Source organism: Echinops telfairi, unplaced genomic scaffold, assembly GCF_000313985.2.
Source record: "Echinops telfairi isolate 266 unplaced genomic scaffold, ASM31398v2 ScPeMD7_9;HRSCAF=40, whole genome shotgun sequence".
Lineage (NCBI taxonomy): Eukaryota > Metazoa > Chordata > Mammalia > Afrosoricida > Tenrecidae > Echinops > Echinops telfairi.
The window spans coordinates 95,801,634-95,829,037 of record NW_022103906.1 but is presented as its reverse complement, the minus strand read 5'-3'; the positions used below and the strand labels follow the sequence as shown (position 1 = coordinate 95,829,037).

The 27,404-nt window shown below is 50.0% G+C and overlaps 1 protein-coding gene across 3 annotated transcripts in view; it reads left to right on the top strand.

Annotated features, from left to right (window-relative positions):
• Positions 1–25,296, top strand: part of GREB1 (growth regulating estrogen receptor binding 1) — a 92,332-nt gene extending 67,036 nt beyond the window's left edge. For 2 of the 3 annotated variants that reach the window (XM_004696039.2, XM_045286648.1), the window contains exons 22-33: positions 846–1,456; positions 2,991–3,093; positions 6,437–6,595; positions 7,508–7,650; positions 9,512–9,673; positions 11,319–11,523; positions 11,807–11,981; positions 15,223–15,441; positions 17,593–17,728; positions 21,176–21,376; positions 22,376–22,514; positions 23,464–25,296. In XM_004696039.2, coding sequence (XP_004696096.1) covers positions 846–1,456; positions 2,991–3,093; positions 6,437–6,595; positions 7,508–7,650; positions 9,512–9,673; positions 11,319–11,523; positions 11,807–11,981; positions 15,223–15,441; positions 17,593–17,728; positions 21,176–21,376; positions 22,376–22,514; positions 23,464–23,627 — 2,417 coding nt within the window. In that variant the 3' untranslated portion in view covers positions 23,628–25,296. Of the gene's footprint in view, positions 1–845; positions 1,457–2,990; positions 3,094–6,436; positions 6,596–7,507; positions 7,651–9,511; positions 9,674–11,318; positions 11,524–11,806; positions 11,982–15,222; positions 15,442–17,592; positions 17,729–21,175; positions 21,377–22,375; positions 22,515–23,463 lie in introns of those variants that run through there. The other variant, XM_045286649.1, reaches the window with a different exon arrangement.
• Positions 25,297–27,404: the final 2,108 nt, after the last annotated feature.

The window sequence follows — 27,404 nt, the reverse complement described above, 5'->3', positions numbered from 1 at the left end:
GTTTGCTGTGAGTCAGAACGGTGCGGTCCGTCTCTCCTGGCAGCTAGTCCAGTGCTTGTCTTCGTCGATCATAAACAGCGTACCGCATTTACTCGTGGATAAGCCGAGTTTTTCCAGCATGTTTTTCATGCAGTTTTTGTGGTAAAATTAGGAGCCTTGGCTGATCTTCAGGTCAGTTTATAGTCGAGGATATACGGGACCTTTCCGTGCATTAAAACAACAAAAACGTGGCATACTTCCAGATGCATTCAAAACACCGTTCGCAGAACTACGGCAAGCGTAATAATGATGCTTTGATGTGTGTGGCCAAGGAGCTCCCATTTGTGACTATGCACCGTTGTGAGCACCTCACGTTTGTAAAATAGCAGATGGTACAGAGGTTGGATCACTAACAAAGGGTGGTATGGAAGCCAGGTATTGGACACCGGGGACTGCCTTGAACGGGGACACTGTTACAGTCCACTGTGTCTTGTGGGTGCCCCCCCCCCCCAGCGCATTTGTACTGGAGCACGGGGGAATGTATTCTCCCGAGGTGAGCAAGGAGGAGGGGGTCTCAGGGCACCACACGTCCAGGGGCATGAGGGTCGGAAAGCCAGAGTGGACAGGGAAGAGACCTTGAGGCGGTGAGGGCCCTAGGATGTCCTGGGACCACGCCATCCCAGCTGAGAAGCCCTAGCTCTTCCCTTGGCTTTTTACCGCGTTCCAGGGATGGAAGTTCATGAACAATTGCCAGTCAAGGACATGTATGGGTAACGGGTGCTGCAGAGCACGGCGTAGCCTGTGCGTGTGTGCCCGGTGATTCTTGGGGCTCTGGGGCATGGCTGACCAGGTGCATCTCTCCGCAGGCACAGCGTGGTGTGGGGAGCCCTCTGTCCAGCCGATGGCACCGGCCCAGGGCGAGCAGGCCAGATCGCCACAGCCCTGTGGCCCGTCCGAAGAAGCCCCAGGCCCCGGGGATAAACCAAGGCGCCGGGCAAGTCCAGGCTCTCATTCTGCCCTCAGCGGGCACAGCCCCGGGTTGGCCCCGCAGCCTGACTCGGGCCCCCAGGCCGGCCAGCGGCGTGTGCACGTGTCGTCCTCCCAGCTCTCCTCGTCCTCCGGCTCCTGCTCGTCCGCGGCAGTGCCCACGTGCCTCCTGCACACTGCGCAGTGCTCCCTTGCCAGGGCCCGCCGGCAGCCGCCCGTCATCTTCCTGCCCAAGCTGGTGTACGACCTGGTCATGGCCCCGGACAGCAGCAGCCTGCCCAAGGCCGCCTCGCTCCTGCCCGCCCACTCGGTCATGTGGGCCAGCTCCTTCCGCCCGCTGCTGAGCAAGATGATGACATCCACTGAGCAGTCTCTCTACTACCGCCAGTGGACGGTGCCCCGGCCCAGCCACATGGACTACAGCAACCGCTCCGAGAACCGCATGGACAGCTTCCACCCCCGCAGGCTGCTGCTCAGCGGGCCCCCTCAGGTGTGTCCACTGCCGGCGCTGCCAGCCTCCCTGCCCGCACACACAGGGTCCACTCCTGGGTTAGGGACCCTCTCCCCTGGCTCGCTCTCTCTGCCTTTCCCATAGGGTGGCTGCCCACCGACTGGGCAGCTTTCTCTGTCCTCCGAGGGGTGTCTGCAGGTCCTATCTGGTCTGACTGCAAGCCTTCAGTAAGTCCCTGGGGAAACCTTTTCCTGAACTCTGTAAGCTCTCTCTTTAGTGTGGCATTTCCATTCTCTTTGGCTTCCCTGGTTGGGTCTTTATATCTTCCCCTTTTAAAGTTAGATTTTCATTAACGTTGTTGACTTCTCCCCTTGAACCAGCTATTGGACCACCAACTTGAAAACACATCCCTAGAATAATGTTCTCAGAGGTGGGAGGGAGGGTCCCAGACTAGTCCATAGGCACCTCTTGAACCAAAGGTAATCCAAGCTAAGGCTAACAGTTCAGTCAGTGCACTAGCCTGGTACTGGGCTGAGGGACTTAGGGACGCTGGGATAAAGGGGGAAAAAAAAGTAATTTTCCTTCTCTCCCTAAGCTTTTGTTAGGTCGCTGTGGGGTCAGTTACAGGCCAGAGCGGCCTGTGCCCAGCAGAAAGAAGCACTGCTCATCCTCAACTTTGCTCCTACGCCTGAGCCCATGGCTGCAGCCACGGCGTCTGTCAGTCCATCTTCTTGAGGGTCTTCCTCTCCTTTGCTGCCCCTCTGCTTTACAAAGCTTGATGTTGTCCTTCTCCGGGGACTGGTCTCTCCATCCTTGCTTCTAAGGAGCACTCTGTTCACACTGCTTCTAAGACCGACTTCTCTGTCCTTTCAACAGTCTCCAGCTTCACGCTGCAAACACATGGATTCTTCAGTCTTCCTGACTCAGTGTCCACCTTTCATTGAGTAGTTCCCGTTTTCATAGTCATCGGACCCAAGTAAACATCTTTCTGGTAGTCTCTGCTCCGAGCCAACATCCATCTGACAACAGCAGTGAGAGCCCTTGGTCCACGTCCTCTCTGAATCCGTTCTGAACCTCTGGCCAGCTCCCTGTCAGCATACTGCTGGAGGAGAGAATTGATTTGTTGCATGTTTTTTCTAACATAATAATGTTGTTCTCCTAACGACACCCATATCAATTATTACAACAGTAATGATTTTGCACTCGTGTTAAGACTCCTTTTTGATATTGTTACATTGCACATTATACAGTCATGTTTTTAAAAGCAACTTTTTTTAAACTAATGATAAAGCCCTGTATGAACAGCTCTGACCACTTGGCTGGCTAGGATCAGGAGCCCCATCTGCAGCGATTTTTTAAGCAGGCAGGCTCAGGGGAGAGTGCTGTTAGCGTGTCGTGTTTTCTTTAGGACACCCCCTTTCCTTCAGATGTCTCTGGGTGCTTGTTGTAGCCTAAGGAGATCTGTAAATGTTGGGGAGCACCTGAGGCTCGTGCCACGTCTTTCAGAGAGTGCCTGGCATGTGGACAAGGGCTCGTTAGTTAACCCTTGGTTCTTCTTTGAATTTCCCTACAGATTGGGAAGACGGGTGCCTACCTGCAGTTCCTCAGTATTTTGTCCAGAATGCTCATTCGGTTGACTGAAGTAGATGTTTACGATGAAGAAGAAATCAATATCAGTAAGTTATCCATTCGGGATCATCAGTAGCCAATCGAGTCACAGAAACGGCTTCATCTTTCCTTACCCAGAAGGAATTCTTAGTAGATTAATGATCCGAATCATCCCCAGGGCTTCAATCATGTGGCTCAATATGAGACTAGCAGCCATAGTACTAATATTAAAACAACAACAAACGCTTCGTGGGAGTGTCTTCCATATGTGCTAGATGCTTTCCACAAAGTACCACATTTATTCTCTCATGCCATGCCATAAGTCAGGTGTTTTCCCGATAAGGAGCATGTTCAGGAGCTCTGCTGGGAGGCGGTGGAGCTAGAATTAAACAGGTTCTGATGGATGCTTCCAGAAAGTGGAATGATCCATCAGAAGGGGCTTCTGCCGCTTTGGAATTTATTTCCTTCCTGCCCGTGCAAGTGAGCCCACAGCAGTATCTTCGGGCTAAACAAACATAGGTGATAAATGAGGAAACCATTTTCTGCTTGTTCAAGGACAGAATCCAGCCCGATCAAGGAGACGTGTTTTGCTCTGATGGTGCGACACTCCCTCCACTTCTTCTTCATGGGACCCTCCGGGGGCAAATGAAGCTTGAGAATGGGAATGTAGTTAGCTGTCCTGTCTGTAGACTGGAGCAGGGGCGTCGGGAAGCTGCACTGTGTCTGAATGGCAGCATGCTTCCGAGAAGTGAGTCTTCTCATTCTGTGCTCTCTGCCATCAGTTCTTTCCGACTCCTGAGGCCCCACGGGCCAGAGTAGAACTCCCCTGTGGACTTTGGCGAATCTGACTGTACGGGGCGTAGACATCTCCCGCTTTCTCCAGCGGAGTGGCTGGCTGGGGGTTTTGAACCGCAGCTAGTGCATAACCCGCTGTGCCACCAGAGCTGAATACCGCTTTTTTTTCTCACAGTTTTATTGGCACATGATCCACATCTCATAAATTGGATAGTTCAGTCATATCGAGAAGAATTGTATAGTCATTGCCACAATCAATTCTAGAACATGTTCTTTTCTCTGTTTCATGGTTAAATCGCTTTTAAAATTGTGTCATTACATTCCGTTCTACTGTTCCCGCCCCTACTCCTGCATACATTGTTTGCTCCCCCAGCCCCCTCACCCTCCCTATCTCTCACCCCCACACCCCTACCTCCCCTATAAACCCTTTGCCCCAGGCTTTATGCATCTACTCTTTCTGTGCCTCACAAACTGGAAAACCCAACAGAAGCAATAAAAAACAGAAACAAAGTAAAGTGGTAAGGATAAAATCATAGTAATACAGATAGAAGAATACAAATGCTGAGCAAGCACTTCAGTCAACAGCACTTCTCTAAGCCCTCCTGCCCGCCCTTGTGTATTCCCTTGGAGAATCTAGAATTTGGAGCCAAGGAAGTTCCTCCAGCCTCTGGTCTTTCCTTCGAAGGAAAGTAGTGTAGGCTCTCCACCCAAGCTCTAACCCTCTGCCCATTTGGAATGGTTTTGAGCGGAAAGCTGGCAGGTCCCTTGAGCTATCGGCTCCTTGATCACAATGGTTAAGGCAGCCTTTAAACCCGGTTTGTTACCTCCAGAGCCCGTTCTGTTAAATACGGCCTGATCACCTCGTTGATACCGTCTGTCTTTTGTAACACGGGCTCATTCCTGTTTGGCGGGGTGTTATGAAGAGAAAGTGGTGTTACCCACAGGGAGTAATGAGCCCCTAGGAAGCACACAGCACAAGCAGTTCCCGGGTGATGAACAATCCGTTCCCAGCTGTCTTTGGGAATCCGTAGGCCAGTTGGGGCAGGTGCACCTGGCTCCCATCGAGCCTTACTTTACTGCAAGAAAAAGCTCCAGGCCTTTACAGGGATTTAAAACTGCCTGTGCAGCACATGAAGGTGATGCTGATGAAGAGTCCGTTGGCTCAATCATTTCAAACTGAGGGCAAGTTCACAAAGCGCTAAGGCAGGGATTCTAAGATGGCTGCACCACTCTGAACCTACATGGCTTTTCATGGTTCTCCCAACCACGGGGTCTCAAGCAGCAGGCTCCTGACAGGGCTCACGGGGTCTCTTCTGGATGTCCCCCCTGGGGCCTTGCCCTGTGACTTTTCCTGTCGCAGTTTTCATGGTGAGTCGGCCCCACTGTAAAAATCCCAGTCGCTACCCGTTTCACTTCATCAACCCTGACAGAGCTGCTTGAATCCGCACGAAGGGGAAGGAAGAGTTTGTCCAAAGTTGGGCGTTCTTTCCCCAAAGACTGCCTGTAAACAGTCCTCTCTCGTTCTGTAAACAGGGATGCTACTCGGGGATACAGTCTGTTGTTGGTGACAGCAGCTGTAGTCAACCCGGACTCCCCGCAAGCCCGTGCTCAGTAAAACGAGCGCTGCCCAGTCCCTCACCATCTCCACCATCAGTTGAAGAGCCGATCTGGGATCCCCGGGGTGGTCATTGATCAACCTTTGGGATAACTCTTTATTGTGCACTGGGAGAGGGTTTCCAGCACACCTCATTAGTTCCATGGCGAACAATCCGCACACGCGATTCAGCTCATCCAGCGCTGGCTCCGCGAGGTGCCGTCAGTCACCCGTTCTCATTCCTGCCCATTTCCCGCTCCCCTTCCTCCTTTCGTTGACTGGGTGTTGGAAGTCGACGGTCAGACCTTTCTTTGTGTATTATATCGTAGGTTCAATATATAATCTGTGTACATACACAGACACACAACCAATCGATATATTGCCTAATTTATTGAGTTGGACCAACTGGATTTCTAAAAGTTTTTATTTACCAACCAATATTGATTCAGCATCGTAGACCGTACTAATCAGACTGCTAAGATGACTCATGGCCAATGTGACAATGTGGCTTGGCCCCTGCATGTTATTGCTGCAGCTCGGAAAGGAAGACTTGACTGGGCTTGCCCACTCAGAAGAGGCTTTTGAGAGGTGGACTGAATGTGAGCTGGTAGCGTGGCCGGTGCCCCTTAGATCTGTAGAGGCAAGAAGGGAAATGTATGTGGTTCCAGTGAGACCCAGAGGTGCTTGGGTGTCAGGGTTAGAGGAGTGTGCAGAGCACATGTTAAGGCCAGACTAGAGAGTCCTCTGCACGGAGTTGAAGTTCGCCTGAGGGAACAGAGGAGCAAGCCTATTCCCATAAAATTGGAGTGTGAGCCTACTCCTCCTGATGGAGATAGCCCCGAATGCCCCTTCTTGCCTGTGGAGCACGGGGCAAGGTCCAGCAGCCATCAGGGGGCAAGGGGGTTCGGAGTCAGCCGTGGACGCACCAGCAGTGCCACCCCAAGCACAGTCCTGTGCACCTTTCAAACACATCCCTCTCGCTTCCTATTTGTCCTGTGTCTGTGTTTCGATCTATCTTGTAGACCTCAAAGAAGAATCAGACTGGCATTATCTCCAGCTCAGTGACCCCTGGCCTGACCTGGAGCTGTTCAAGAAGATGCCCTTTGACTACATCGTTCACGACCCAAAGTACGAGGATGCCAGTCTGATTTGTTCGCATCATCGGAGCATAAAGAACGAAGGTCAGACTTTTACGTTTCTTGCCTTGCCTCTTCCCAGAGTGCATGGGAGTGCCCTCTTAAAGGGATGAGTTGAGTTTTTCCAGGGATAGATTTTTATCTGCTGGTGGTGGATTAACCAGCAAGGGCCAGTACAGAGCTGAGATGGACAGTTCACAGTACAAGGAAGAGATCCTCGTGGAAGCTAGGAAGGCTCTCCCAATCATTTGTCAGAACCACCGCCAAGGCTCCGGTTAGCAGAAGATGAAGGCCGTGTTTGCTTATGAATTTGGAATTGCCCTCAAAAATTGACACATGCTCTCTCCCTCTCTGTCTCTCTCTCACTCTCTCTCGGACTTCTCATGTTCCCGCTTCCTCAGGGACCACTGGTGTTTCTAATCCTGCAGTGTCTTCAGGGCCACCATCAGCAGGCATCAGTTACTGGTGGCCACTGGGATGGTAATCATTGATAGGAACGTTGGGTCGATGCGACGTGACATCAATACTTGCTGGTCTCCATTTCAAACCGACCACTTTTACTTCACTGCTCTAAGACGGGGCAGTGTTGAAAGTTTTAACGCCGCTAAGTCATTTTGAAAATGGCAGCCGTTCGCTTGCATTTAGAAATGAAGTCGGCATGCTGTGTACCAGGCCCTCTAATGCCGGCTCCGGTCGTAGCTCCCCAGCTGAGATGCTGTGTGTTGCTGGCTGAGCAGTCTCCTTATGAACTTACCATACTGCGACTCAGTGTCTTCTTTGACCAACTGGGTGACCCCGGGCCTCAGGTTTGGTTAGTCAGTCCTATTTGACCACACAAAACCCACGTAGTGACTTTTTTTGTTTGAGCATTTCATTAGCTTCGGTTTCAGTAGACAGAGCTTGAGAGAGTGGCTTTGCACATTGCCTCTCTTAACACGGCTGGAACATTCTGTGCAGACAGAGGGATGGCCAGGAAGTCCGAGGACCCTTACGTGCGGTGCCAGACAGCGCGCATGAGACTGTCCAAGTACGCAGCCTATAACACGTACCACCACTGTGAGCAGTGTCATCAGTACATGGGCTTCCACCCGCGCTACCAGGTAGGCCACCGGCACGGAGCCCCGCGTCCAGGGCACCTCCAGCGGCTCTCGGCGCGTCTCACGCGCGTGCTCCCACGTGCGTGCTCCCCTTCCAGCGTGGGGGGATGGAAAGTTCTCGTGGCCCTTCCTCTTCTGCTCTGAGCCGTGGTTCCCTTTAGTCCTTTATGAGATGACCGCATGCCCTTCTGGAGTGACATACTTCTCAGTGAACTGACTGCATACGTCCCGAAGCTTCTGGATGTCCTAGCGATTTCCCAAACTCACTCCACTCCGTGGACGGTGCACAGAGTGCCAGCGTCCCAGTGCCTGGGCCACAGAGATGAATCCGCTTCAGCTGCACATTCAAGGCTCCCTGTCTAGGGAAGGAGATGCGTCCGCGTCGGCAGAATCTTAGAGCAGTGTCAAGCAGGCAAGAAAAGCAATGTGGCTGAGGCCTCGCTGTTGTGGTGATCAGGAGAGACACGGGCACTTTCTGAGCACCTACGATGTGCCAGGCAACGCCAGGTGCTTGTATATGTCGGTGCTCCCAACATTTTTGTGCGATAGAAAGCGTCCTTTCTCCTAGACGGGTGATAAGGTTACTGGGGGCTACTGAGCCAGGGCTCCGGCTGTCCACTGAGGGCTGTGTTTAAGTCACACCTGTAACCCACTGATGGTGCACAGGTGAGGAGAGCCTCGCATTCTGTTGTTACTCATTTCACACACACCCGCATCTGTGAGGCAGTCATAGTATCCCCATTGTATGGATGAGGACGCTCTCTTGGGTGAGAGGAGAGGGGAGAAGCGTGAAGAGTCAAGGCAGCACCTCACAAAGAGGGAGACGCGGAGTATCCAGGGCATGAGAAATGGTGATGCTAGGACAATAGGCACCCCGGCGGTGTGGTGAATTGAAACCAAGTTCTCTTCTCGGCCCACAAAGGATGGCACAGTCCTTATAGAGCCGCAGTGGGAACATGAAGCTGGTGTGCCCACGTGGACACCCAGGGATGCCCAGCACCCACGAGGGGGCTTCAAAGGGTTTATGGACAAATGGAATCCAAAGATCACTGCATTTTCAGTGAACTTTTGGAAGCCACCTGTACTAGCAGTGAGCTAACCCAAGGAAAGGTTCTGACAGGTAAGAGGCGTGGAGGTTGGCGAAGGCTCCTTATGCTGCTTCCTGAGCCAAGCCTGCGCGATGTACATGCACTGGTAGGAAAGCTGGGCTGGGAGGTTGTGCCAGGGAGTGGCAGGCGCCCAGCTAGAGCTTTATGGAGAGAGGGTGGGTGGAGTGCAGGCCCAGGCCTGGGAGGGTTGGAGGAAGTGGTTAGAGATGAGACTAGACCTTACTTCCGGTTCCAAGCCCATAAAATAGGGAGGAGAATAGTACCTGCTTCCTAGGATTATTGTGAATTCCAAATTAACGAAAATACAAAGCAGAGAGAAGGGTGTTTGCCACATAGCGTAACAGAAATATACCCGTATATGCAATTGTTATTATGAGTAATATTGCTATTATGCAATGTCCATGATCCAGACAGGAAGAATTATTTCATTTATATTTATGTCTTAGAAGTATGGTGAGAGATGTAACACAAATGGCCTTGCTGTCAAGCCCAGAGTTTAGAAAGGGCTGGTGCCCGAGGAGACATAACTGGGTAAAGTATTGTGAGCATGAAGGAGAGGAGCAGGCTTAGCTCAGTCTGTGTGCACCTGGCCTATCCTTGCTCAGGAGCCCGGCGTGAGGTGGTTACATGGTTGGCCTATGAGTTTCTCTTGTGGGCCTGAGCTGTGTGGTCCTGGCCAATAATGGACCTGGGTTCTTCTGGGAAACAGCTGGACTTCTGATGGTAAGCTCTGTCCTTTCCCCCTCGGACCTCAGCTCTACGAGTCCACCCTGCACGCCTTTGCCTTCTCTTACTCCATGCTAGGAGAAGAAATCCAACTCCACTTCATCATCCCCAAATCTAAGGAGCACCACTTCGTCTTCAGCCAACCAGGAGGCCAGCTGGAGAGCATGCGCCTGCCCCTCGTCACAGACAAGGTAGTGGCTGCGCGCTCCCCTGCGTCCAGTCAAAGAGGGTTCACGTGGTCGTGGGGCTGGGGACTTGGAGACAGTAGATGGACTTCCTGGTGAGCAAAGACTCACCTGCTCAGAGGCGAGTGGAGTGGGGAAACTGAGACGCGAATGAACGTGGAGAAGGCTCTATCGTTTACGTGTTGCGTTTGGTGGTGCCTGCCGTGTGGTCTCAGGATCTCGGAGACCCCTGTTTCCGTCTCTGTACACCTGAGCCATGAAAGTCCTTGCTGAAGCTTGTTGTCCGCACTGGGTGGGGTTACCAACGTCAGGCACCGGCTCAGTCACTGGAAGGGAACTCTCCCAAGCTGCTCGTGGGTAATGACGCCCTCCCTGTGCTCCTCATGTCTCATGTGCCCTTTGCGGTGGACAGCGTTAAGCACCCACAGTAAACAGTGTGGTCATGAGCCTCCACACTCCTGGGGTCAGCCATTACCAACCCATAGCCACTTGTGCTTCCCTCTCCCTCTGTCTCTCCCTCTCCTTTTTCTTCTTCCTCTGCTGTTTTGAAGTATATCCCAGATGACTTAACATCCCACCTATAGCTATTTCAGCTTAAATCCTAAAAGATAAATCCCTCAATCTTTTGTTTCCATTTAGTTTTTGTTTATTCGAATTTTTTTTAAAAAAGGATTATTTTATTGGGGTCTCTTACAGCTGTTATGACAATCCATACTTCAATTGTATCAAGCATATTTGTACATATTTGTCAAGTACCAAAGAGACCTCTCTTACAAGGGTCTCCTACCCTGCAAGGGTCGGGGGTGGCATTAAGGGGAAAGCTTATGGATTGTCATTTAAGGGAGGATTTGTCCATCCACTGGCCCTCCCAGCCATCTGATCCGACTTGGTTCTGAGGCCCAGCTATGTGCATAGTTTTGTAGGAGATGCTCGGAGGAATTCAGAGTGAGAGAGACCTAGCTCTGCCAGGGGAACCTATTGTCAAGGAAAGCACTAAACAAAACAGTGTTTACAGAAAGCCTGGAATGGCTTGCCTGTGTGGGTCGATGTTTGGGAGATGCCGTATGTTCACAGTGGGTATCTGGAGGATTTAAGTCAACCTGGGACAGCACGTGTACTCAGAGCCCCCATGGTAGGCCCTGCTATGAGAGGACCATGAATGTGGTAAGAAGAGAGATGCCAGTTTGATTTCACTGCGTGCCTAACCATTCCTAAACAAACATTTGCTCAGCTTAGGGTTCTGTGGGTCAGCAGACTTGGATAGGTTCTGATCCAGGGTTCTGCAGACCTTGGCTGTGCCTACTCCCGCGTCTGTGGTTGCCAGCGGATCCCCTGGGGGCTGGCTGGCCTAGAGTGGCCTCGACACTCAATGGGGACGGCTCATCTCCGCCCACTCGACGTGATCTCTCATCCTCTTGTGGAGACTAAAGAGGGCTCGGAGAGAGTGCAATGTGCACACCCTCAGCTGGTCCATCCTTTCGGCTGCGTTTTCTTGGTGAAAAGCAGGGCACAAGGCTAACCCAGATTCACAGAGGGTGGGATAGACTCCCTCTTTTGGTGGAAGGAGCTGTGAAATCACACGTCAAAGGGAAGGGGAATAACGAGCGGATTTTGACAAACCCTCTCTCCCATTGTTCCTGTACTTTCACAGGGTCACGAATATATAAAAAGCCCAACGTTCACACCCACAACTGGCCGGCATGAACACGGGCTCTTTAATCTGTACCACGCCATGGACGGCGCCAGTCACTTGCACGTGCTGGTTGTCAAGGAGTACGAGATGGCCATTTATAAGAAATACTGGCCCAACCACATCATGCTGGTGCTCCCCAGCATCTTCAACACTGCCGGCGTTGGTAGGTGTTCCCCCAAATACCTTGCTCTGCTCAGTAAAATGCCTGTTAGCTCAGTTGTTTGTTTGCTTCTTAACGAATGGTCTTCTCCGATTTTTGATGATTGGTGTAATTCATCATCTCAGTTGTAAGGGGGTGGGGTGGGGAGAGGATCTAAACAAAAAATGGGTGTACCAACTGGGCAGGAGTCTGTTGCTCCCCGTAATTTTCTCCCCCAAGTCCACGGCCAGCCATCCGTGGTAGGACAGAGCTGACCCTGGGAGGTGGGGCGTGTTGACCCTTGCAGGTGCCGCCCACTTCCTAATCAAGGAGCTTTCCTCTCATAACCTGGAGCTGGAGCGCAGCCGGCAGGGGGAGCTGGGCATCAAGCCTCAGGACATCTGGCCCTTCATCGTGATTTCGGACGACTCCTGTGTGATGTGGAACATGGTGGATGTTGACTATGGCGGGGAAAGAAGCAGGTAAGACGGGCGGGGATGGGTGACTTCCACCACCCAGCCCCGGCCCTCAGGGACCCAGAGCTTAAGGAACTGCTCTGCCCCTGGTCCTTCTGAAAGGCAGTCTGGCTCTTCTGATTGCTGCATTTCTTTAATTTCTTTTTTAATCGCAAAAGATATTGACTCATTCATTTCAGAGAGGTTAGGCTTTAAAACACATAGGATAATTACATCGGATCACAAAATGGCAGATAATTGTATAATACAGAGAATCCTAGCCTAGCCAGTTGGCACTTTTTCTGAGGGATAACAACATTCAACCCATGATACTCATGCTGCCCTTTCTGGCAATCTTGTTCTCTTGTTATTTTAGAATTTATTTCCGGTGTACAGAGAGGAGGATTTATTTTTTATTTGAAATACTTGAGTAATACTTGCAAAACTTGGCTGGTTGGGGCAGGTTTTCAGAGCTTCTGTTTGGGTACACCATGATCTCCCCATGTTTTTGAATGGCAGCTTAACAGAGTAAAGAATTCTTGATTGTTTTTATTCATTATTACATATTTATTGTACCATTTTCTTTGGGACTCTACTGTTCCTGGAGAGAAATCCACATTGATTCTTTTTTAAAAAACTCTTCGTATTTTTATTGCATTTTTCACTTGTTGCTTTCAGAATTCTGCATTTGTCTTTGGTTTGCAAGAATTTATTAAGATAGGGCGCACACTTGACATCTTTGTGTTTATTCTAAGGGGAGTTCATGCAGCTTCCTGAATTTGCAGGCTTGGATCTTTGTTCGGGTCTGGGAAATCTTCTCTGCTTATCTCTTAGATAATTATTTCTACGTCTCTATTGTTACTGCGGTGCTCTGGGCTGTTTGGGGGAATTCTAGCATTGGATTTCTCGGTTGGATTCCACGTTTTCACTTAGGGTTTGTTCGTTTTCTTTGTTCCTCTCTCTTCAGGCTTGTACGTTCAGGTATTTTGTTTTCTAGCTCATTTACTCTTTCTTCTGTCGAGCTCAACGGCTGATCGATTCTCTTGGTTTTTTGGGGGGTGCAGAGGGTCATTTGCTTCATTCTCTTTGGCGTCTTGATATTGTTCTTTCTACAAGTGATTTCAGTTTTCCTGTGTCTCTGTGATTTTGTGTGTTATGCTTTTTTTTTTAAACTTGGGCATTTAAAAAATGTTTGTATAGTATTTTTTGTGGAAAAAAATTAATTTGTGATTGGGCAATCCTGTTGGTGCAGTGGCCAAGCACCCAGCTGACACCTGGAAGGCTGGAGCCTGCGCCTACCAGTAGCTCTGTAAGAGACAGATGGGCAGCCTGCCTGCACAGAGATCCATGGCCTGGGAGCCTTAGCGGGCAGTTCTGCTCCACGCCACAGTCCCTGGTGTCAGACTGGGCCAGCAGCAGTGGACTTCGCGTGTTCTCCTGAGAACCATTAGAGGATACGTGTATTTGAAGAGGTTTTGTAAAGCTGCGTTAAGAGTTTTGTATGCTTCATCCATGTGCGGGGAGTTTGGGGTGGTGGTGGGGGGGGCACTTGCTAGTCCTGTGGTGAAGGTAGTGGGTTTTCTCCTCCTGACCCCCTCTCAAACTCTCCCATGGTGTCTCACTGTGGGCAGGGGCTAGTTGTTTCCTCATTCCATCTGAAAATGTCCCCATGACCCATGCCACTAAAGAGCCCAGTTTGACCCGTAGCAATGCTATTGGACAGAGTAGAATTTACCCCCTTTGGGTTTCCGAGGTTGTAAATCTTTAACAACCTCATCTTTCTCCCTCAGAGCTGCTTGTGGCTTTGAACTACTAACATGGTTAGCAGCCCTACAGGACTTGTTTCTCCACGTCCTGCTCCAGTACAGTGACTCTTGGTCTGACTGCCCATCGACCTCGGGCCTCAGTAAGAGTCCACCGCCCTCAACACAGGAGCTGCCGTTCGGAGCGCTGAGATCTTGGTGTGTGCTTGCATTTGATTCGGTGTTCAGTGGGCTCCTGGTAGAGGTGTAACTGGGAGTGCCCACTTGCATGCCATCTGGCTTTACTGGCTTTGCGTTGGCTTTTCTGTATTGTCACCCTTCTAAGAGCAAGAAGTTGTCTGAGGTCTGTCTTGGCAGTAGAGAGATGATATCTGGACTCTGCCTTCTGTCTTACATCGTATTTGATTTCCTGGAATGTCAGAGCTGGCTGTTGCCCCAGAGGGTTTATTTTAAGCCCCTCAGTTCTGGAAAAGAAAGCTGGGGTTCAGACAAGGTGGACAGTTTGTTTAGGCCCGCCTGGCCCGACTCCCAGCTGGGTCACGGCTCCATTCAGTCTGTTTCTCCTTGTCCATCAAGTGTCGGCTTCACCACGGGCCATCTCACCATTTTCACCGGCCCCAAACACCGCCTGTTGAGACAGGATGGCTTTTATAGGGTGTGCCCTCCTTCCCTGCTCGCTCACTTGGATGCCATGATAGAAAGCTGTGTCAGGCCGGGTTGACCAGGGAAGCCAAATCCAGTGACACTCATCTGTGTATATGGGAGAGCTTTATATCAAGAAGTAATGATAGAACAAGAACACATCCCACTTCCGTCTAACGCACATCCACACGTCCGATACTAGTCCATAGGTCCTTCTTCAGACTCACACACTCACACGTAGATGCAGAATGCAGGAAGACCGCAGGCCGGTGGGTACAAAGTGGTGTGGCTCCTGTGTCAGAGACGTGGCAGCTCTCGGGGTCAGCCAGCAGGAAGGTCCAGTCAGAGATGGAGAAAGGAGGGTCCCTGGGTCCTCCTAAGGAGAAGGCCACACACCCATCAGGCACCATCAGGCTGTGTGACCTGATTGACAGGTCAGATGCCACCCCGATAACTTCACAAATCTTTAAGGCGGCATAAAATTAGGTAACGGCCACAGAAGGCAAACTCCGCTTGCCCCATTGTACCTTTGTGCCTGGCAAACTGGACGTGGGAGTGGCGTACCACGAGGAAGAGGACACAGGCCCTGGAGTCACGCAGACCCCTGCACATGCGCTCTACGGAGCAACACCGGGCCAAGTGTTTTCCTCCTTTCCAGGTGCGGTTATTGATGCTCATGCAGGGGATTGTGAGGAGAGCTAACCAGGGGCGAGCATCAAATGCTTGCCCCGGCCTCGCATGGCCGGTGGCCGTGGCGGGTGCCCTGGTAGTGCCCTGGTAGGAGGCCTGTGGCGCGCAGAGCCGCACTGACCCCAGCAGGAACCGCCGGTCGTGCGGGCGTCAGTCTCGCGCTCCTTTGGCAGGGACTTCTCCTGGTCGGAGAGGAACGTGTCCTTGAAGCGCATCATGCAGCACATCGAGGGGTCCCCCAACATCACGCACTACGCCCTCATCGGGATGCGGAAGTGGTCGAGCAAGACGCGGAGCAGCGAGGTGCGCGAGCCCTTCTCCCGCTGCCACCTGCACGACTTCGTCATCCTCAACGTGGACCTGACCCAGCACGTGCAGTACAACCGGAACCGGTGAGCGCGGCCCTCGTGGGTCGGGGAGGGGTGGCCTGGCTCACGGGAGGGCCCCCAGGAGGAGCAGGCCTTCCTTCGGCCTGGCGGGTGGCTTTTTCACCGTTGGCCCGGCCCCTGCTTCTATACGGTTTGCTCTTGCCTGTCAGTGGTATCTGGTTTTGTGGAGGGGCGCGTTGCATCACCATGTTGTTAACCTCCACCCGCCCATTCATACATTAACTTTATTTATTGGATGTGTTGTGCTGTCTGTTCAGCTTGCTGTTTTTTTGTGGCTCCCTCTCTGGACGCCGCTTTTTTAGAGGGATTTTGGGCACTGAGGACAGCTATAGAGCATGTGGATCACTATGTTGATGGATCTGTCTATAACATGTAGACCGGGATTGACGTTGGTCTTTATGTATCTAGCCACAGAGGGGCTCATATCTCACGGATAATTCAACCCCAGAGTGTGTACTGAGGATCTCTGTACCCCTAGTGGTGCAAACAGCTAAGCAAAACTGTCCAAAAGTTCAGTGTGAATTCCCCATTGGTTGTCATTTTGATGCTGGATTATAGGCATTCTATATATGATGGATAGTCAACCCTAGGGGCTAGGGCCCCTGGTCACAACAAAGCCCCAGACAGCTCTACTCTGGGTGCCCGTGGGGTGGCCCTGAGTTGGAATGGACCCCTTGCCAGCGGATTTGGGTTTGTGTATGCCAAGCAGAGGCCACACAGCCCCAGCGGTCACCTTTGAGAGTGCAGACTGACCTGCTGAGTCCGGATTCTGCCCCTTTCCGGCGTTGTCATTTAGGCAGGCTGTTCAACGTCTCTGGGCCTAATTTTCTCAGCGATAAAATACGATCAATAACTTTCCCTTTAAAGAATTTTATGGCTGTTGATTTTAAATTTTTCTTGTGGCAAAAATAATGACCAATGTCCAATTTTAACTGTTTCACGCACACAGCTCAGTAACATTAAGTTCTGTTCCATTGGCCTGTATACTGTGCCAGCACCATGCTGTTTTGGCTCCTGTAGCTCTATAGTATGTTTTAAAACCAGCAAGTGTCCTTTGGCTGCTCTTTTTCAAAGCCACTTTGGCTAGTCCAGGCCCTTTGAAATCTTATCTCTATTTGAAGACGGGCTACTCCATTTCTTTTCCCCAAAAAACTGAGAAATTTTTTAAAAAACCAAAAATGGTTTTTATGTATTTCTTTAGAGACAAATAATATTTGTCTTGAGTATCAGTGTAATACTCTGACCTAGCGAGTCCATTTAAAGGGTTGTGCAATCACCCCTACAATCAGTTTTGAGACTGTTGGAATTTTTACAGAGGGATTATTGAATCTGTAAATCGCCTCAGGTAACACCAGTATTTTAACAATATTCTGATAATCCATTCACTAGGTGTGTGTTTTCTTTTTTTTTAATTTGCATCATATTTTGTATTTACCCTTCAAGTTGTTCTTTGTGTTTATTTGGTTTTTTTAAAATATCATTTTATTGGGGACTCATAGCTTTTATAACAATCCATACATTAGTCGTATCAAGCATATTTGTACATATGTTGCCATCATTATTTTCTAAACATTTACATCATATTTTAGCTCTTGGTAGCAGCGCCTCTTTCCCCCTGCCCCCTGCATCTCACCCTTGTGATCCCTGGATAAATTATAAATTATTATTATTTTCATATCGCTGTCTCCCTTCCTCAACAGTTTCTGTTGCTTCTCCCCCTAGAAGGGCCTGTGGTTAAGTGTTGATCTTGTGATCAATTCCTCCTTCCTCCCCTCCTATCTCCCTCGTCCCCCTGTCCCCCTATCCTGGTATCGCTACTCCCATTTCTGTTCCTTAGGGGGGGATGTTTTCTTTTAACGAGCAAACTTCTCACAAGCGGTTATAAAGTTTCATGCCCGGCCTTCAGCACCTAGCGCTGGTAGCCTGTATTCCGTTTAAGCTTTGGGCCTTGATTGTTCTACTTGGTCAAGGGTTGTTAACATTTCTCCCTTCTTACTCGTCTTCTTTCAAAGCCCTCCTTAGAGTCACACCTTTAAAGGTTGGGCACACTCCATCTTCACCACCCCCTAGGACAGGAGGGTGCACACAGTAGGTATCTTATGAGGGAATGTCCAGTCCGGCTCATCCCTCCATCCCTTCTCTGTTTCCGAGTAGGTTCATGTGTGACGATGTGGACTTCAACTTGCGGGTACACAGTGCAGGCCTCCTGCTCTGCAGATTCAACCGCTTCAGCATGATGAAGAAACAGATCGCCGTCGGCGGACACAGGTCCTTCCACATCACGTCCAAGGTGAGTGCTGGCCGCCAGCCAGCCGGGCTGGTTCCCTGGACGGCCACATTCTCCTTACAGTCAGAGGTGGAGCTGGGCCGATGGGTCAGTGGGGTTACAGGTTTCTAATGACACGCATGTTGGGAAGTGGAAGTACCCCTAGATTTCCCTTGCGGTCTCTGTTTCTAAGCCCGGCCTGCAACTGCTCGCACACTATAGAAAACCGGGACTTTAGACTGTTCTGTGGAGGTGCACAACATCTTTCATACGCCACCCTAGGAAGGTTCAACTTGGAAATCCCACTGAGCACACTGGGCTTCCCCTTAACCACACCTGAAGCAGATTTAAAGCTCTGTGTTGTAGTGGTTCTGGGTTGGGCTGCTAGCCACAAGGCCAGTAGTTGGAAAGCACCAGGTGATCTGTGGAATGATTCTACTCCCACAAAGAGTTACAGTCTTGGAAACCTACAGGGGGTAGTCTACCCAGATCTATGGGCTGGGTCCCTGTGAATCACACTCAACTCAATGGCAGTGAATGAGTAACACATTAAAGGACTTGGACGGCTGAAATACTCCCTTGGACTTAAGGCTGAAATGCCCTAGTGTGGGAAGAAGCAGATGACTACTCTCCCAAGGTAATGAATGTGGAAGTCATTGGACTTTGGTTCAGATCTCTTGCTTTGAGGGTGCCCAGTAAGTGGAAGTTTAAGACTGCAAAAATCGATCTGCCGTTTTACTACATCCTTTGCTTCTCTGGGACATATCTCAGGCCAGCAGGCATAGTGCTGCCTTCTGGGTGAATGAGTGTGATTGAGGAGTTTGCCCGACCTCCAGCCTCATTGTTGGCTTAGTGTCCACTCCAGTTTTTCAATTTGTGCAACTTAAAAAAAATCTATGTATTTTTCATCCTGGAATGATGTCCTATATGTGTATATGTTCCTCTTCGCCACACTCCTTTACTTTCTATACCATTGACTGAATTGCAATGACCATATGCTTCATGGGGACAATTTGTAATATTTACCCAATAAAATGATAACTATGTCTCTAAAGTGAATCAGGGACATGCGTAAACCATAAATATGTAAATGGATCTTGACCTTGCACTTAATAGTAGCTGTAACCTAAGAACAATGCATATCTGCCTCATTCCACGCAGCAGGGACTTTCAATGGCAATTCCTTGCACACTAATCTGGCTTCTCAGCGAGGCAGAGGGCAGGTGTGATGTATCTGCCTTCCCTGGGCCCCATGAAAACAAAGTCCTTTCTGACTCACAGAGACCCTATCTATGGGGCAGGGTGGAATTTCCCCTTAGGGCAGTGGTTCTCAACCTTCCTAATGCCAAGGCCCTTTAAAAATACAATTCCTCCTGTTGTGGTGACGCTCTTCTCCCCCCCCCCCCCCAGCCCACACCCCTAACATTATTTTCATTGCTACTCCATCACTGGAATTTTGCTACTATTATGAATCGGGCTACCCCTGTGAAAGGGTCTTTGACCCCCAAAGGGGCCGTGACCCAGGTTGAGAACCACTGTCTTAGGGCCACCAAGGCCGCAAACCTTTCAGGAAGCAGACTGCTAGCAACCAGAGCGCTTTAACCACTGTGCCACGAGAGCTCGGTAAATGGCGGCTTGGTTGGCTTAGCCAGGCTCGCTTGACAGCTGAGTGATCTGCTCACGAGGCAGTCCCTGGGCGGTGGAACAGAGAGTCCCATTACGTGCCTTCCAGCTGTGTTGGCCTGCGGAAGTTGAGATGTCCGATCTCCATAAGCCCTCGGAGGTCTTTATCTTCTGGGAACCCATCCAGGCGTGGAGATTTCTGCTCAAAGGACCCTTTGATCTAATGGGCTCGCACCATTTTCTCTTTTTAGCTTCCGTCTGTCTTGAATCTTGCCTTCATGACTTCAGCCATCCTGATGGCAGTTGACTCTTCCAACCTGTCTGGGCCCTTCCTGGTCTCTCCCGCCTTCCGTGGGCACCTCTCCGAGCTGCAGCTCCACCCGCTGATCCACACTGGCGTCTCTGAGAGGGGCCATCCAACACATTTCCCTCAAGGAGCAAGACCAGGGGGGTCTGTACTTCCAGAACACCTTCATTTCATTAAGTTACCCCCCCAAAGAAAAATACATGAAACATGGATTGCAATTATGATTGCTTTGTAGGTTCATTTGGGGGAGAATTGAGATCTTACTTTCTTGTCTTTCTGCCCCACAGCCCATTGTGCCTTTAAAACTAAGGTCCGTTTTCTTTGATGTCCCTCCAGAGGGTGTTGTGGAAGTACATTTGCACATGTTTCCTCATAGGTTTCTGACTCTTAGCTAATTTGGCTTCTTTCTGATTTTGCACATATCCCGTCTTCCCGTTGAGTTTATTTTCCAATATTTAACATATTGTTTAATGTATCCGGAAGGCAATGGTTTTAGACCCTTTTATCTAAATAACTAAAAAGTTTTCATTTATGGACTCCATGGGGTTTTTGTTCAGCACCCACTGCAGGGTTAGGAATGAATGATCACAAAAGGAGTGTATGAACCTGGCACCCAGGCTGATCGTAGACATTGATTCATTGACCATAGGAGACGCACGCCAAAAGGTCAAGTGCATGAAACCAGAAGACCTAGCATGGCCCAGGGTCAGGGTGGGTGGAAGGTGTGGGCTGTGGACATTTCCATGAAGAAAAGGCATTAAAGCAGTCACTTGTGGGATAAGGAAAAGCCAGTCAAGTCCCAGGCAGAGGCAAGAGCCTGGGGAAGATGCTGAGGGTGGTCGGGCAAGTATCGTAGCAAGACCAGAAGGAGCCTTGGGACATGTGTAAAGAGCGAGGGGGAGTGACAGGAGTGAGCAGGACAGGCAGACAGGACCTTACCCATTCTGTGGACCTTCTAGACTTTTTCTCCAGTAATGAGAAGCCCCCCCAAAGGGTGTTCAGCAGAGGGTTCCGTCCGTCCGTTCGGATGTAGACAGTCCCTCTGAATGACCTGGATGGCGGGCGCGGATGCAGTTGAGAGAGAGGATGGCTGAGATTGCAGGAAGTAGAACATAGGGGACCAGATAACTGAGTGGGGGGCAGTCAGAAAGAAGAGGCAGGCCTCTAGGTCTGTCTCCCAGGTTGGAATCATTGCATGTTGGGGAAAGACCATTGGTTCTCTTGTTTTTTTCTAGCCTATACACGTCATGGTAACGGTCTCCAAGTCTTAACTGTGCACCTTGGTGAATTTTTATCTATGATCCTTCGCTCAAGTCTCGCTTTTCTGAATAGAAGATTTTATTCTAAGTATGGGTTCACCCTTTTCCTGTGCAGGGTTTGTTTCTAACTGCCAGAACTGGACCACCCCCAATCCTCTGGGATCCCACACAGCCTAGTGGCCTCTGGGAAGGACTTCTCTCTTTTTAGTGCTCCCCTCTCACTCCCCCCTCACTGAGGGGATGGGGTGGGGAGTAGCCTGACACTCATGCCCTCCCACGCAGGTATCAGATAACCCCGTGGCTATTGTGCCAGCCCAGTACATCTGTGCTCCGGACAGCAAGCACCCGTTCTTGGCAGCTCCAGCGCACCTCCTGCTTGAGAAGTTCTTCCAGTACCATAGCCACCGCTTCTTCCCCCTCTCCCTGAAGAATTACAGCCACCCCGTGCTGTCAGTGGACTGTTACCTTAACCTGGGATCTCAGGTAACTGCCGAGGTGCACAGACAAATCCAAAGCTCAGAGAAATGCTTGAAACAGATGAGCCGGTTTCCGGGACGCTGAGTTTATAACAGCCCTACTGTTATAAGCAGGTCCTTACCCCCATTTTGCAGGTGATGAAATGAAAACTGAGAATTAAAAGGGTTTACCAAAGGATAATAATTTTTTTTTTTTTGCGTATAAGAGCTTTATATACAAAAACAGTTGAATATTGAGAAAACATCCCAGCCCAGTCCAGATCAAGTCCATAAATCTTATATTAACCCATATATCTGATACCAAGCTATAAAGTCCTCTTCAGACTCATGAAACACATGCAATGACTCCGAATTCAGGAAGATCACAGGCCAGTGGGTGGGAAGTCTTGTGGATCTGGTGGCATTGTAAGGATCTCAGTGCTGGCAGGGGTCTCCATATGGCTTCTCTAGCTCCAGAGGTCTGGCTTCATCAGCCTGTCTCCAGGGGTCTTCTCCACAGAGCTGTCTCACAGGGAATGAGCAGAGAGAGAGAATGGGTCTTCCACCCCCAGAGAGGAAATATAGGAGTTCCCAGAATCCTCAGGAGAAAGCCATGGCCACACAGAGGGTTCATTGGCTATGTCCTGATTGACAGGCTAGACTCCACCCCTCCATAGGGATAATAAATTTAAAGGCAAACTCAATTCACATGCCAAAACAATTCTGTTCCTCTCCTTTTAATGAGTGTGTAGCTACGTCTGGATAAATCTCTTTGAATTATTATTATTTTTCAATAATCTAAAAAAATCTCTTTAGAGAAATCTCTTTGAATTCTTATTTTTAAATAATAATAGAGAAATATCTTTGCATTAATTTTGAAGGGTGCAGATATGGAAATTACACTGGGATACTCGTTTCTGCTTCTGCTGAGTTTGACCATGCAGTTCATTCGATTCGGACTCGGAGTGTAACCCTGTGGAGCAGCCCATAGAAAGCAGTGTTTTCTCTTGGGTCCTTTCTGTTTCAGATTTCTGTCTGCTACGTGAGCTCCAGGCCCCACTCTTTAAACATCAGCAGCTCAGACTTGATGTTCAGTGGACTCCTCTTATACCTCTGCGACTCTTTCGTGGGAGCCAGCTTTTTGAAGAAGTTTCATTTTCTGAAAGGTAACTTCATCCTGCCCTTGGCTTCCATGCTGGTCGTCTCCCGGTGCCTCTGAGGGAGGTGATCTTGGCTTTTAGTTCTGATTTGACAACGAATGAGTTGGGGCAGGAGAAGAAACATGTCGGCCCTGATCATCGTGGAAACAAATAAATCGGGCCCGGTGGCCCACCTGGCTCTACTGCTCCCGACCCCATCCTGTTGGGATAGAGACTAGGCCCATCCCTTTGTTTTCTACGTCACCAGCAGGTATTTGCAGTGTTAGTCCACATGCTTACAGTCAGGGCCCTGCCTCCTTTGGACGCCTTTCCACTCTGGTAGGTGAGTTCTCCCCATCGCTTTGAGGCCCCCCCCAAACTCCTTCTATTTCTCCTGCTGTTTCCTTCTTCGGCCTGTGCACTAGAGTGGTTGCGAGTGGCAAACACTCATTCTATTTGCGTTTTTTGTTTTTTAACAAAGATTGCCAACCCTGCTTGGATTCCTCGTGGATCTCCAATCTTTGGCTGTTTACACCAACCTTCTCTCTCAGATCACTCACAGCGGATCCGGCCACGGGGGATATGAAGAGGCTTCTACAATAGCCTCTGCCCTCAGGAAATACCTCGTCGATGGGAGGGATAGGACAGTAGGGAGGCAGGAAGGAATTCAGGTGTGATCGGTGTCTGTGTGCGAGTAGTTCAGAGGACGGGGTGTGGGTGTGTAGGGGCAGGGGGATGTGAGGAAGGTGGGAGTCAGCTGTGAGGTGGGATAAGGGGAAGCGGTGTTGCACCGGGGCTCGAGGTGTGAGCAAAGCTGCTGCCCGACCCACCTGACCCACATCCACCCTGCCACCGAACAGTCGCTGGACATCGCAGGACTCAGGAGGCTGGCGTAGACTTCTCCCTCTTCCCTCCCTGTGCCCCTCGACGGTGTCCGGCATTTCTAACGCAGGCTCCTGTGTTCGCTCTCTCCCAGGCGCGACCCTGTGTGTCATCTGCCAGGACCGGAACTCGCTCCGCCAGACGGTGGTCCGCCTGGAGCTGGAGGACGCGTGGCAGTTCCGGCTGCGGGACGAGTTCCAGACGGCCAACACCAAGGAAGACCGGCCACTCTTCTTCCTCACGGCGCGGCACGTCTGAAGGAGGGAGACAGGCGCCCACCCGTCTGCCGGAGGAGCGAAGGCCTCGGGGCCGTCGTGGAGGCTCAAGGCGATCCCACGGGTTGCTGGACCCCAGTGGGTCCCAGAGACCGCTCTCACCTATCGCCCGTCCCAAGACTGATCAGGGGCCACGGCTCGCGATGGGCGAACAAGGCAGCTGGAGCAAGGGTGTGGGGGAAGCAGGGATGCCGGCCCCAGCCAGCCCTCCTGCGTTCTCAGCCAGGGCATTTCCTGCGCGTACTTTCTGCACTGCCCAGGGTTGTCTGGAAACCCTGTTCGACGAACAAACACTTGTCTCTTGTTAGGTCACTCTGATGCTTCCACAGACCAGCCTGAGTTTTCTCTTCGTCCTGAGGAGGTCACCTTGGGATCGTTGTGTACACGTCTCAGCCTGGCAGACAGGGAAGTAGGTGTTCCTGTAACCGACCACAAAGCAATATTCAACGAGCCCATTTTAACCCCGAAGGCTGAAGACACGAAAACCGAAGACTTGGATCGCTTAGTACAGATTGTGTAATTGCTCACAAGGTTGCTCGGTTAGAAACGAATCCGACGGCATCATCACACTTAATGATGCCAAGCCAAGGGTTTCGCCTTAGAGCGAGCATGAGTCTATTACAATAACACAGGGTAAATGCCCCGCCTCTTAGGAGGGGCAGAAATGAAAAGAAGCTTCTCTTCGAACCAAAGGGAGGAAAACAACAAGTTTCAGAAAGGAAGTGAGATGCACAGAGGCTGACCTTCTTAGAAAGTAGAATTTGCCTTAGTAAGAAAAAAAGGAACAACCTACTTACTTGAAATCAAGAAACAATAAGTGACCACAGTGAAGTATAAAAGAGTTGATAAGAACCGGGCTCTCGATGATAATGTATTGCGCTCGGTTTCGGTTCCTGAAGTAGCCGCTGTCTCCTGTTAACGATTAGTTTCTTCAGGGAGGTTCTCCACCTGACCAGACAGGAGGTGGGAACCGAAGAGCAGCCAGAGCAGGGACATTGCTCCCGATTCCCCGCACCGTCGCGGCTGTCAGCCTGGTTTTCAGACCCCGCGTTCGCGTGCCCACTGTGGGCTAGGCGTTGGGCCTGGCGCCTTCACCTTGGTGAGCTTACCTCATCCTTTCAGATGGCTTGTGTGTTTGGGTTCACTCTCCCCATTTGAAGGATGAGAAGACTGAGGTGCAGAGACGTCACCCCTCCTGAGATCATACACATGGGAAGAGGAGATGCACAGCCCATACTCCTGCCCCGCGTTCACACCCCCAATGGTGCAGGGTCGTGCAGTGAGAAGTCACCAGGATGTATTCCTGTACACCAGCTTAGACATGTGGAAGCACTCCAGTGGATAAGAATCCAAGAAGAAATTACTTCACAAGATGATGCCAAAGAATATCAACCTTAGTTTTTTTCCTTTTAAGATAAAAAAAATGTCCATAAGTATAAAAATATTTAGGTCAATGTTTATAAAATGATCACTTTGTATATGCCAGCGTTCCTTTGTTGGAATAAAAACTTACTTGCTTTAGTTATATTTTGTTTTTTTGAGGGTGTGTTTGGTTGTTGTAAATAACTTCTTTGCATTTTATTAGTTTATTTAAACTTGGAAAAACAAACATTCTTGTCTGTTTCAATCTTAACAATAAAAGGTATGACGTATTTATTGTTTGTGGCTGGGTATCAATTGTATTGTTTTAAAAGACAGTCCTGTGGCCAGTGACCTCGAGGGGACACCTGTTGAAAGCCCATGGCATGATGGAAAAAGGGTGTTTGAAAGGACACAACAGTAGGGGGTATACTAACATGTTGAGGGACTCCTGAAAAAGAGGGGGTGAAAAGGCAGAATTGTATAGAGGAGCAAAAATATAGGGACCCTCCAGCTCAAAATGCACGGAGAAGCCTGCCAGAAAGGCAGGCTGGCTTTAAGGGAGCTCTAGAGTGGATTTCGAAGGGGGCCTGGAGAATTTAGATGGCTAATTTGGGGAACCAGTTATCTGCTTCCTTGCACATCCTCACCCTATCCTCTGTATACCAGCCCCATTTGAGAAAGGCTAAACTAGTTTGGGAACCCAAGCCAGAATTTGTAGGGCGGTAGAAGCCGGACCCTTGTGAAGACAAGCATCCCTCTCCACTGTGTGTCTGGGACCCATAATCACTTGAGGCAATTTATGGGCAATGGAGCGTCAGCAGGCTAATAGGGACTCGGCACAAAAATCACACTCATCCACAACTGAAAATACAGAGTCAGTTGATACAGCGAACAATCCTCACAGCATGTCTAATTAAAATAATCAGAAATGAGATCCTATGGGGGGAGATCAACTACAGATTTTGACAATTAAAACTAAAAGCCTCAATAAACCAACCAAACACTGCCATCAAACTGATAGCAACTCATAGGACCCTACAGTACAAGGTAGAACTCCTATAAGTTTCTAAGACTGTAAATCTTCATGAGAATAGAAAGCCCCTTCTTGCTCCCTCAGCGATTGCTGGTTTCGAACTGCCGACCTTGCAGCTAGCAGCCCCCTGGTAACCCCTGCACCACAGGCAAGTGAGAGTTGAGAGCTCAAAACAACTCCAAGAAAGAATAGCGGAAGGATTTGCATGATCTCTCCTCACACCTGTGTTTCTCTCAGTCACTGCCCATCAGCCACACTGGCCCCTTAGAAAACTGCCGGTCAGGCACTTATCCCAAACCTTGTTGCTTCCTCAGCCCGCTTCACATCCTCTTGAACTGACTCTCGCTTCCTTTGGTCCTTACTAAGCCATCCCTAGTCAGGTACTAACTAACATAATACATCCTACTTTCATGATGTTTTTTGTTGTTTTCTCTACAAAAGTAGAGGTTTTGTAAGGTATAAATCACTACTTACAAATAATTTCAAGATTCACGACTGTAAATACATCCCGAGCCTTGACTATGTTCAGCAGATGCCCCCAAACCAAACTCATTGCCACTGAGTGGATTGCAACCCATGGTGGCCCTACAGGACAGAGTGGAACTCCTATGGGCATTTGCGACTGGAATCTTTATGGGGGTGGAGTCTCACCTTTGTCCGTTGGAGCAGGCTGGTGATTTTGAACTGTTGACTTTGCAGTTTGCAGCCCAGTGCCTACACTGTAATGTTGGGTCAAGTACTGGTTGGAGGACCTTAGGAAAAGCCTGCCTGCCCCTCTCAGACCAGTAATTCCAGGGGCTGCAGATCAACGAATGAGCCATCTGCCTCGGCCCCAAAAGGAAGGATCAAAGCACCACCCTACCTTGGAATTTGTACGGATGGAGGTGGCTGATGGCTCTCTGTTTCTACCCACTCCCTTTGTTGCTTTGCCTCCTCCCTCCTGATCAGCTTAAAACTCACTCTCCACCACAGATAAGTGTGACTTCCTGGTCCCCCCTCCCCCAGTCAGGACCCTGCTGGAGTCCGTAAATCCCTCCCGGGAAGCACAGAATAAATTTCCCCTTTTCTTTCTCTATGGCCTGGCCTCGGTTTATCTCTGCGGGGAACTCAACATATACCACCAGGAATACCACTGAATGAATGAATGAATGAATGAATGAATGAATGAATGACTGCATGAAGGGAAATCTTAGATAGTTTCAAGCTGGGAATTCAGTGGGGATGGGTGGTCGATGACAAAAGAGCAGAGAAGTTAAGGAGTGGCATTAAGCTCAAAGTCTTATTTGGGGGAAGGAATTGACATTGGCATGTTAGTGGGAAAGAAACGTCGAGGGAAACCACCGTGTGTTAGGAAACGGGGTGTCC